Source organism: Podarcis raffonei, chromosome 8 (assembly GCF_027172205.1).
Source record: "Podarcis raffonei isolate rPodRaf1 chromosome 8, rPodRaf1.pri, whole genome shotgun sequence".
NCBI classification, from domain to species: Eukaryota; Metazoa; Chordata; class Lepidosauria; order Squamata; family Lacertidae; genus Podarcis; species Podarcis raffonei.
Genome location: NC_070609.1, coordinates 60337589 through 60350000, shown reverse-complemented (window position 1 = coordinate 60350000; position 12412 = coordinate 60337589). Strand labels below are relative to the sequence as shown.

The 12412-nt window shown below is 39.8% G+C and overlaps 2 protein-coding genes across 4 annotated transcripts in view; one reads left to right on the top strand and one right to left on the bottom strand.

Moving 5' to 3' along the window:
• Positions 1-12412, top strand: part of LOC128419510 (protein C19orf12 homolog) — a 231930-nt gene that overhangs the window by 79754 nt on the left and 139764 nt on the right. The window lies entirely within an intron of this gene.
• The window catches only part of URI1 (URI1 prefoldin like chaperone), a 49591-nt gene that overhangs the window by 13720 nt on the left and 23459 nt on the right, over positions 1-12412 (bottom strand). For all 3 annotated transcript variants that reach the window (XM_053400258.1, XM_053400260.1, XM_053400259.1), the window contains one exon: positions 7951-8086. In XM_053400258.1, coding sequence (XP_053256233.1) covers positions 7951-8086 — 136 coding nt within the window. The remainder of the gene's footprint in view (positions 1-7950; positions 8087-12412) is intronic.

Here is a 12412-nt window from a genome sequence, read left to right as displayed (position 1 = left end):
ACAAGTCAGCAATTACTTAAAACCCGGCTAGACTAATCTTTATAAAAAGATAAATTATCTGTTTGATTAATTAAGTAGAGGTTGCTGATTCTTAACTACTCATTTGAACACAATCCATGGAGCCGCTTACGGAGAAAAATGGCGTAATCCAGACACAATACTTCACAGAGACATCTTAGCGGATGTATTTAACCACCATTATCCCCTCCTACCAAAACATGTCTATACCAGTTGTCTGGCAAACCAAAAGCATGTGAAAACATGCCCTTCAAGTTATATGCAAAATCAATGCTGGAAACAATTCAACCCTAAAAGATCACTCTGCATGTCTGTTTGTCAAGGTTAAGAAGCAGTTATAAAGAATGAGGGTACTATTCTTTGGAAAACCAAAATCTCATTTAAAAAAGAAATATAGAAATCAGTTTCACAAAACTTTGTCAAGTAAAATAGAAAGCTAGTCAAGACACCACTTGAATACAGCACCACTTGATATTAGTGATTTAAGGTAAACAGAAATCAAATTCTGAAACGTTTAGCTTATCAAATAGGTCTGTTTATAGTACGTCAAGAGTCAGGAATTGTTACAGGCTGTCAGAACATGTAAAGAAGCCAAGGTATTTATTCAAATTGCTTTTTGTATTTAACAAGGCTATACATTTTAACTCCGAGAAAAAAATACTGAAAAACGTTTGAAGAGCAACTATTTAGGATGCCAAAGATGGAGAGGCCATAATGGCAGAAATGCCCAGTCTCATGCAAACAGCAGCAGATTACTGGAATCCATAATCACTTTTCCATGTGCACAGGTTCAAGATAGCAAGTATTGTTTAGGTTCCATTCACATTTAAAAATTGGGGCGTCACAACCAAAGCCACCTGAAACAAAATATTTTTGTCCTATGTTACAATGTAACAAAACTACAATCGTAGTTGCCTGATCCTGCACCTACATGCATGTTTGTTTGCTCTGAACAACACTAATGCAAATACAAATATATGTGGGACTGAAGTTACTGCACAATAGGAATAATTAAATGGTAGAATTCAGGACTGTACCACTTTTGACTGCAGTGGAGTGAGTATGTCATATTTCTGAATATTTCCACATGTACTACAGCATGTGGGAGAGCATAAAACAAAAGATGATTCCCGCTTTCCACACTCCTGTCTGAAGTGGTACAGTCTATAATTTTAGGACTGTTGCCTCTTTCTATGTGCAGAATGGCATTTAAGTCAACTTGTAACTGGACAATCATGCATAAAATATGCCATCAGTAGATCCAGGGGCTTATTTAAAAGGGCAGAGGCATTCATGGAGTGGCCTTCAATTCAGATGGGGTCAGAGCACAGGGAATGGGGTTAATTCTTTTCCCCACATGGCTTTCTCAATCACGGCTCAATTTGAGCTGCTATTTGCCTCATGTAGGTGAGTGGGGCAGGGGGGGGGAACACAGGTACTGTATGGCAGAGTACTTGTGTGCCATCCTCACCTCCCAAGAGACAAATAGCAGCTCCACTAGTGGAGTGAGATTCAAAAACAGATAATTGCTCCCACACTGCTATGGCCTCCATTTGAGCTGGGAGTCCCAGCAGCTGCCATTTGAGGAGGAGGAGGAGATCAAGAATGCCAAAATTCCAACAGTGATGCTAAGAGAATCTGTAACTGCTTGTATTTACAGGACCTTTCTGCAGTTTTACATTACTCTATTATTAATGAAAAAGAAAGTATCTATGAAATCAAAGTTGGGGAACCTGTGGCCCTTCAGATGTTGATGGACTACAACTCCCAGAAGCCACACCCAGCATAGCCAATGGCCAGAGATGGTGAGAATTTAGTTCAGCAACTAGTAGGCCACAGGTTCCACATCCTAGCAGTAAATAAAGCAAGTCCAAGAGCCAGAGAGCGAGTCTTCAAAGTGCTTTCCTCTTCTGATACTGATGTTCAAACTACGTAAAATCTTTTTTAAAAGACTGCATTGAAGACTGCTGTCTGATTTTGTCACCTTTGATAATCTTGGGAAACAGTGGCCTGGCTTTCAGGTGGATTCTGTTGGCTCTGCAATGTTTTGGAAATCCAGCAAAGAAAACAAGCAGCTCAGCCTCACAGATGAGAAACAATGCTTAAAAATCAATTAGTTTAATTAATTAATTTCACAAAGCAGAAAAACTGCAGCATTGGCAGGACACCGATGCCTTTTTGTTTAAGGTTACTAATGAATTATGAAAGCAATGACGAAAGAAATGTGTAACAGTCTCTAGGCTTCTATTGAACTCATGTATACATCAAGCAGCAGAGTTCACTTCACAGGGCTGAAATATCCACAACCCTGATGGATTTTAATATGGCAACCCAGTCAATCCAACTGTGTTCCTGCTTCACATGGCCTGCCTGATTCACAGGGCCCTAAAGCACAGCCCAGCATGTTCAGTCCCACTGTATGAGATCTGTATTACAAACATTTGGCTTCACACATACATATCTAATTAAGAAGGAAATGTTGTTTGATAACGGTTGTAAGAAAGTAGCTAGTCACTGGTTCTCTTAAACTCATTTGCATGCTGAACCTGATATCTACTAATATACAGATTCTGTGAAAGAGTCCAGAGCACTGTCTAGTTTGGAATCAGATTCAGTTCAGCGGCCTGATGAGGTGAGCACAGTGCTTAGAAGAGTAAAGAAAAACTGTAAAAAAGAAGAAGACAAAAATCTAAAATTGTTATACCACTCAACTTTGATCAATAGCCAAAATATAGTCGGCCTATAATTTTTAATCTGTGGAGTTAAAACTCAAGTCTTTTGATCAGTCCATCACGATTAAGGTTTTTCATGGGCATGAGACATTGCCTGTCCCTTGAAAACTTGAAAAACAGGGTGTAAATTCCTTAATTAATTAAATAAATAAATAAATAGCACCCATATCAGATCTCAATTAGTTAATAACTGCAATAGTCAAATCTGATACAGGAATTGTTTAAGAAAACTGGACTGGTTTCGTTTGCTTGGTTCTTTCCTTCTGAATATAGAAGACCTATCTGCAAAGTGAATTAAAGAGACATTACAGCGCGTTGGTTAAAAAACTTGAAATGTATGAATTTCCTCCATCAGAAATATTTAGTGTGAATATCTTATAGCTTCTCTCTATTTTATAATTTTCTTATGCAACTGGTATTTTGAGAATAAACCATCCTCAGTCATGCCATTATACTGCACAAAAGAGAACTCACCACACACATCGTTAAGGCACAATGTATAGCGTAAAAACATGCTAATGCAGCTTTTGGCTGGAGATGCAATTGTGGTCTTCAGTGAGAGTTGGAAAAAATGTAATGAGAGCATTGTTTACCCTAATATGTTGGAGGTGGAGGGCAACACGTCGTGGAGGTACTAAGTCATCAGCAAGAGCTGTTAATTTGACATGTGGGTGTTAAGGCACAGTAAAAAAGCAACTTGTTATTTTCTTGCTTTTAAGGGATTGTGTAGGAGGATTTGGCACCTAAGTAACTTTATCTGGGTTTTAACAAAGCTTTTGTTGGGGGTCTTCAGTATACATTTGAAGAATATTAAAAGCAGTATTTACCTAATAGATTATAATTAGATACTGAGAACAAATACGAATTGCAAGTATGATTTGTAGCTTTGAAAGATTATTTGCTAGCACCCTTCTGTTCTGATCAGGCATTATATCAGAGCTCCACTCTGTGTCAAGAATCAAAGGAACAAATATTCCTTTTTGGATATTATGGAGAGTTTACATGTTTCTGAATGCACTAAGGATGATTTATTTGTCCCTTTAGAAGCAGTTTCTCTCTTTCTCATATCCATATACATACATACACACGTGGGGGGCGTATACAGTGGTACCTCGGGTTACATATGCTTCAGGTTACATACGCTTCAGGTTACAGACTCTGCTAACCCAGAAATAGTACCTCGGGTTAAGAACTTTGCTTCAGGATGAGAACAGAAATAGTGCTCTGGCGGCACGGCAGCAGCAGGAGGCCCCATTAGCTAAAGTGGTGCTGCAGGTTAAGAACGGTTTCAGGTTAAGAACGAACCTCCAGAACGAATTAAGTACTTAACCCAAGGTACCACTGTATGCATGCAGTAATGCATACACTTTTAAAAAGCTTTCTGATAATATGTTTCTTTTCATTTGCAGTGGACTAATTCCTTCAGTCGTCATCATCATTATCCAGGCTTATATGACACTTGGAGTTTTCTTTTTAGTGAAATGTAAGCAAGTTTTACCCAAAGGTGAGCCAACTTTCACACATTACAATAAATGGCAAGTTCCATTACCTGAGAGATGGGCAAGTGGAGGTGGGCAGCTAAGAACATACAAAGAGCTCTGCTGTCCACGTAGCCTAGAATCCTGATTTACACAATGGCCAAACAGATGTTTCCAGAAAGCCTTCCAGCAGGTCAAACAGATCCTGCCCTGCTCATTCACTTACAATTGTATAAGCTTACAATTCAGGACATTCAAACAAGACAGAGTTCAGGTCCATCTATAACTAATACAGTATCAAATCAGCAGACCTGTAAATGCCTCACCCTCACCCTCCAGGAAACACACAGCATTGATGTATATTGCTTTTACAACTCTCACCCCAGCATCACCTGGCATCAGCATAAGTCACTCAGGTGGCTCTTACACTACCAGCAAATTTTCCGCCCCCAAGTTCTCAACCTGGACCTTGCTCTCTGAGAAGTCTGCCCTCTCACAGTCAAGGGAACCTGAGTTATCAGACAGAAGAGGGGCCAAATCTATTACTAGGCTTCCCTCCCCAGTGTTGTCTAACTCCACTTCCATCCCGGGGGCCTACCTACCACTCCCTAGCAACAAAGCAACACCACACGTGGCAATATCAAAGCTTTTATTGGAGAGCATCTGGGACAGAGGATCTCCTAAAAGGAAAAGACAACAAGCGTTGGATTGTTGGCTAGTCGCTCCAGCAAGATGTGTACCTTGGGTAAGGGCTTGATAGACAGCAGCACAGCAAGTACAGTGTTTCTGATAGCACCAACCCCATGCTGGGGACTCTTTAACTAATTGTGCAACTCTGTGTCACAGGGTTTGTAAGGGTACAAAAGCTGTCTAGAGCAAGTGGGCTAATGATCTCATGGAGCTGGGAGCATTTTGGTCACTGCTGCTGGTCTTAGGTGGGATGACTCCCTCATGGTCAGCACAGAATGGGACATGGAGAGAGGTCTGTGGAGAGGGAAGCGGGAAAGAGAGAGAGTACTGAGAAACAGCAGGTGAAGCACATAGTCCCTGAACCTGGATGGACAGTAGTTTTTTGTCTACGAAGTAGGAAGTCAGTTAGAAAAGTGAATAGAATCACCTGAGGCTCTGCCAGTGTTGATGTCTGTTTCCTTCCTCCCCATAGGTTGTAGTGGACACTGGGTTCAGCTCCATGCACCAGGGCTGTGAGCCTGCACAGCCAAAGTGTTAACGACTGTTTGACCAACAGTGGCAATGGGTGGACTGGATCACCTGGCCTGTACCAACAGAGAGCTTACCTGCCTGTGTCACCAAGTGACTCCCCTGGTGTGGGGGCACTAACTTCCCACTGTTGCTGGGGGAGGGGGGAATGTTAGAGGGAAAAGTTCAGAAAATGCTCTTTTCAAACATATCAAAGGGGGCAAGACATGCTCCCTTTCTTACCTGTGTGGTGTGCTTCATCCTGACACCCACACAGATTTTGCAACGGCATGTTGCGGTTCTAAGATGAAAAGTGTTTGCAGTGTGCTTAAGTTTCCCTCTGTGTTCTGAGGCCAGCTGTTTGCTGTGAAGTATGTTTTCTGCATAGTTTCCTATCATCAGAAATGACTCTTGGAGCTCCAAATGCGTACAACATGGAGTCAGAGACACATAGCTCCATGCTATGTGCCTTATCATCTGTGCAGTCACTTTCCTTTGTGGGGTTTATATAGCGGTGGTGATGTGCTGTCACTGGGTGCTGCGTTACACCATATCCTATGCAATGTTGAGGCCAGGAAGCAGAATGGCTTTTTTCCCCATTCATCCTGCCAGACTATTTGCACCAGGGCTGGTATAAACTGTTATTATTGGTATAAACTGTTATAATTGCCACAGAGGCTTCTAAGCAGTTTACAAATATAAAAGCGATTACAAAAATAGAAACATTCAATTTAAAAACACAATAAAAGAATTCCATCAAAACATTAAAATAAACACCCACAGTTAAAATGTACAATAAAACAAGCCAATTAGAACAGCACAACAATTAGGACTAGTTGAAACAGCAATAAAAGAAAGAGGCTCAGATCAGTGGATGCTTATCTAAACAGGTATGTCTTCAAGAGCTGGCCGAATGCCAATACTGAGGTACCTTTTAGCACAGAGAGAATTTCACAACATTGGTGCGACCAGTGAAAAAGTCCTCCTCTGTGTTACCACAAGCCAATAACCACCAGCCTATGGCAAAATTAACAAGTTCCATTAGTGCCCTTACCAAGCAATGGAGGGAAAGCCCAGGTCTTTCAGGTAACCTGGCTCAAGGCTGTTTAGGGCTTTATATGGAAGTAGCAGAACCTTAAAGCTGGATAGGTAGTTAAGCAGCAGCTATGCAGATCTGATTGCACTGGGATGTTATGTGCTTGCAAAGAGGCACCTCTGACCATCTATGCTGCAACATTCTGGACATCTGACGATAAGATTGAAGATAAATAGGATACAATGAAAATGTTCCATCCTTGTACCACCCATGTTCTGCCTATAATTCCATCCTGTTTTAGCTATTCAGCCTGTGTATCATTCATGCTAGTGGTATATCTCAAGTTCTGCCAGCACAGCAGAGCTTTCACAAATTCTGTTTTTCTGTTTGCCAGTGTGCTTTCAGGATAGGTTGTGCCCTTAATACTGTTATAAAACCATTATAAAGCCTCATAATTCTTATAGTCTATAGACTGCTTCTTAAAAGAAGAAAATGTTAACAATGAACAATTCTTTTAGAGAGAAAGGATCAAACTCAGGATGAAGAGATCAAATTTTTATCTGCCTGGAATAATTTTATTTATGGGTGAATTTTTAAAAAATGCAGCTTTTCTTTAAGAGAAGAACCAAGATGTCCTACAAAAATTAAAACAATCTAGAATGCCCCCAACTATACATAAGATACAGAAGCAGTATAATAAATAATAAATGAAAACAGACCATATAAAAATCCTATTTCATGATCCTTCATTTACGGCAGTCAGTTTTGTGCAGAGAAAGGAGACCAAGGGGATAAAGGGTCTGGAAACGGTTGATGGCAGTGAATATGTTTAGCCTGGAGAAGAGAGGACTGAGAGGTGACACGAGAGCTATCTTCAAATACCTGAAGCACTGTCACATAGAAGATGGAGCAAGCTCACTTTCTGCTGCTCCAGAGGGGAGCAACCAAACCAAGGGATTCAAATTACCAGAAAGATTAACTTTCTGATGGTAAAAGTTGTTTGACAATGGAATGGACTACCTCAAAAGGTGGTGGACTCTCCTTCACTTGAGATTTTTAAGCATGGCTTGGATTGCCATCTGTCAGGGATTCTTTAACTGTGATTCCTGCAATGCAGGGGATTGGAATAGATGACCCTTGGGGTCGCTTCCAATTCTACAATTCTATGATTCTGTGACTATGCCAATATTTGTATTGAAGGCTGCCTACTGTAATTTACAGTTGAGAAGTATTACAGTACTATATGTTAATGCAATCAGTATTGCCATTTCATGATTTCATTTGAAGCATTGCATCATAAGTTCATTCTGATGTGCACACCCTGAAGTTCGATTATGCAGTAATTTGCAAAGCTAAAGTTCTTTTATTTTAATTTGTTACATGTTAACACAATAAAGCACTCCTTTTTAAACTTTTCATTTAGACCTTTTTTGAACCACATCTCAACATAAGATTTTAAGGATTTTCTCGATCTTAGTAAGATACTTACGTTTTTTTCTGTGCTCCACTAGACTGCTGGCCTGCTTTGCTGAACATTTTGCAAACCAGTTATCTCCAAGAAGAACTGTGATCTCATTAGTGTGAACCAGTCTTCCTGGCATGAAAGCAAGGGGACCAAAAGGTACCTGTCAGGAGAACAAAGCAATGGTAAAGAAGATGAAAGGAAGTCTACCTTGTGCAATACTAAAAAACATCCAGTCCTATATCTCATCAATGGCTAGTACGAGAGCTTGCTGGCAGTCTTAAAGCTTCAGGATACCAATTGGAAGTCATGGTATAATGTAAGATTTTAATTAATCAATGACAGTGTTAATTAATCCCTAGCTTTCATGACTGTCTAATTATTTTTCTATCCATGTTTTATCATTAGCTACCCTCACATTATTTGGCACCAAGATCCAGATCAACTGCACCACAAATGTAGAGTCTGCTCAAACTTACAAAGTCAGGTCTAGGGAGCCAATCATGTTCAGACATAAGAGCATAGTTAAGAGCCTGCTGGATCAGGCCAACTGCCCATTTAGTTCTGACCAACCAGATGCCCATGGGAAGCCCAAAAGCAGGAACTGAGTGCAATAGCACTCTCCATAATTGTGATTCCCAAAAACTGGCATTCAGAAGCATGATATCTCCAACAGTAGAAGTAAAACATAGCCAGGCATGTTTGAAGTTATAGGAGCATCTACTTAGCCAACAACCTTTTCCACGCGAGAAAGCTGGCACCTAGAAGAGACACTGGTTTCTCAGAAACTGGACATAAAATGAACTTTTAAATGGATTCATATGAGCAAACCGTTTAATGCAGATCTACCAACATCCAATGTACTGCTCTCTTGAAAGGTGCATGACAAGAGCAAGTCAGGAGTCAGGGGATGATTGGACTTTAACAGCAAGGATTGGTCTGGGTCCTACCAATCACTCTTAAATCTTACAGGACAATAATGAAACTGACCAAGCAATCGGTATGCGGTGGTGGGGACTCTTAGGGCCATAATAACTTCAGTTTATTTTATATTATCAAGCAAGCAGGTCTCAGTTTCAGCTAATTTTGTAGCAAACGAGAACAAAAGTCTTTCCATGGAAACTTCTTTAATGCAACACAAGTACAACAGCTCATTATTGTTATTATTGTTGTTATTATTATTTAAATATAGCTTGCTTTTATGTTCGCAGATGAGTTGCACCATAAAACCAGGAAGTAAATTAAGACACGTGATGTGTGCACATTGCTGAGTCATGAAATTGACATTATCTTCTAATGTTCCATCCATTAGCATTTTAGTTAAAAATCCTCAAGGTAGAGAATATTATGTGTCATTACTAACATCTTGAACTCTGTGATTACACTGAAATACTGAATTTGAAATCTTTGACAATTAGTCCAAATTCAAAAGCATATAGATCCCAACAAGAGTAAAAGTCCAAGTGAGATATCCTAGGAACGGAAGGAACAAGAAAATATCCCTTTGGTTTCCATGAAACAAAAAACTAGCTTTTTATACAAATCAATACCCACAACTTAAAACTCAGGAAATACGATTGCTTGCTTGCTTCTCCACCTCACAGGAAATTAGTGTGTATTGCAGGTTTAATTATAGGTTTCAATAAAATAAACAGGCTCTATCAAACGTGTTTGATTTTGTCTTAGTACGTCTGTCAAAAATTTGGAGATTATAATTTATTATAGATTTCAAGAAACAAGACAGGAATAGGAAAACATACATTTAAACACTGCCTATAATCAATCATTGCTAACTACAATACCTTCATTACTGTATTTATTTATTTATTAAACAGATCCTGCACATTCCAAAAAAAGGAGCCCAGGGCAGCAAACATGTCAATACTAAAACAATTCCATTAAAACTTCTTTAAAATACTTTAAAACCTTCTAAAAAACAGTTTAAAGACTCCTAAAAGCAATCACGTACTCCCAAATTAATAATTTCAGGGTGAACAGGGACAGAACTTTCAACCATCAAATGTCTGTGTAGACAGGAATGTTTTCAAATTTCTTCTAAAAGTTAATAGGGAGGGGACTTCCGGGTTAGCGCCATCGGCGAATGGCAGAGTTCCTCCGACCGGAGGAACTGGCTCCGTGGAAACTGGGTCTTCCCGCCGCGGCGATGGTGGGGACCCGCTAGAAATCCCAGGTGGTGGAAGCCTGGGAACGTGGGGTTCGGCAGGGCACCAGGAGCGCCCCCCCTCCTCGCGGGGAACACCATTTTGGGGCTCCGGCGCGAAGTGGGGTGAGCAGCGCGGTGCTGCGAACTGATTGCTACTTTCACGGAGGGAAGCCGCACAGCCATTGCCGGAGAGCGCTGACTTTTTCCTGTGGACAATTGGACTTTAAACAAGTACCCGTGAGCGTCTATATGGAAATGGCTGAGATGACTGGCAGAATCCGAGACCAGGGAGAAGAGTTGGTGGAAGAAGATTGGAGGAAATTTAAAACTTATTTACAGAAGTATTGTAAAATGTATGAATGCTGATGACATTGAATTAAAATGAAGGGGTTCTAGTAATAAGAGATAAAAATTTGAAATTTGGGAGGTAAAATAAATAAGGATAAAGTAGTAGGATACGAATTTGCTGAACTAATTGTTAAAAAGGGATATAAAAAAGGGAGGCGTGAGGAAGTCAGGAAAATAAGTTAATTGAAGATTAATAATTGGAAAAGAGTGATCTGTGTTTTTTCTTATTTTACTTTTTGAGTGTTGATTGTCTTTTTTTGTTTTCTTGTTAAATGTTTGTATTTTATGTATTGTGAAAGTTTGTATTGTTGTGTTTTATATTTTCTTTGTGTTTTTATTGTTCTACCTTTCTATTGTTAAACTTAATAAAATATTATTTTAAAAAAATAAATAAATAAACAAGTACCTGTGAGTAGAAACGGAAAATTGGATCAAGAAACACCCTAATTTGGCACCGAAGCGGGAAGGTTCAAAACAGGAAGTCCGCCTTCCGCTTTTTGTAAATAGACTGAAGCAAAAACCTTGTAAGCTAATAGCCTGGAAAGTTGTTCGTAAAGGTCGAAATTTCTTTCATTTATAACCACTAAAACCCCCTTGGAAGCAGGAGAAAAGGGGGGGGGTTGACTGTTCAAGCCTGCAGGAGAGGGAGTAAAGAGAGATAAGTTTCCACCGTCTCAAACCTGGGAATGGGGTGTCAGAGACAGAAAATGTCGGAGACGTTCATTGACTGTGAATGGAACATTTTGACAGATAGCTAAAAAAGAGAAACAAACTGATTCCAATGTTGCCTTTTGCATTCTAAAGAAACAAAATATTTGAAAAATGAAAGTAACTTTCCTTTGTTGGATATGCTTTAAAAAGATGGACACAAATAGAAATTGTCTCCTCTAGAGGGAGCTTGCTAAATTGTTGCTGCAGTCTACTTGGGGACTTTACAGCTGCGAGATTAAGATCGTGGGACCAGTCTTTTGACCTTGAATAAAAATGTGTTGGGAGGAAGTTTTGGTGCTTGCTCTTTGCAAGACAAATGCTTTGTTGGAGCAGTTGCATGAGAAGGTGGATTTGATGAATGAGAAGATGGATTTGATGACTGTTGCAGTCAGTAAATGCGGACAAACAGGGAATACTGACACAGAAATCATACAGGGACCAACCCAGGAAACTGGTTCGACTGGGCAAGTGCAAGGGCAGATGATAATGGAGGAGGTTGCGGTTGCACCTCAAGTAATACAAATGGAGAGATCCGAGGCCCTGCAGGAGCATAAGCCGCTGTTTTTGAAGATTGAACTTGGAGTAGGCCAGGGGGAGCCTGGAGCTGAGGAGGCTCTTAACTTCGGAGGGACTTTGAAATATGCTGTTAAATATTTTTTGGATTACACTGATGACTGCGGGGAGTGGGACTGTGGGGAAGGGGCTGGTCTGATGAGGGGAGATGGAGATAATTATGGGCTGGAATCCCCCAGAGACCTACTCCTCAATGAGAAAGGAAAGAAATTAAGAAAGAGACCAACAAAAGACAAGGAAAAGTACAAGTATAAACAAGAAAAAGATCTGCAGAAGGGGCATGGAAGAGATTTAAGAGCCTCGGACGTAAGATTACCAGGTTGATGGACTAGATGGAATGGACAGTAAGGACTGACATAACCCGAGACCAGGAAGAAGGGATGTTGGATGAAAATTGGAAGAAAGTCTATAAAGAAAAAAATTTATTTTGGGAATTAGTGTAAAATTAATGAATATTAGGGAAAATGTTGGAATGAAACTATCTGGCTTTAGTAGAAATGATATAAGGAGTTATGTATAAATAAGTATTAAGTTTTAAGTTCTAAGGTATTTTACGATAAGATAAGGTTAAATAAATTAAGGCAAATTGAATAACAGAATATGGTGAAAGATGGAAAGGATCTGCTGAGTTAATTAATAGGTTAGACCAGGGGTGTCAAACTCAAATTCATCGGGGGCCAATATAAAATTCAT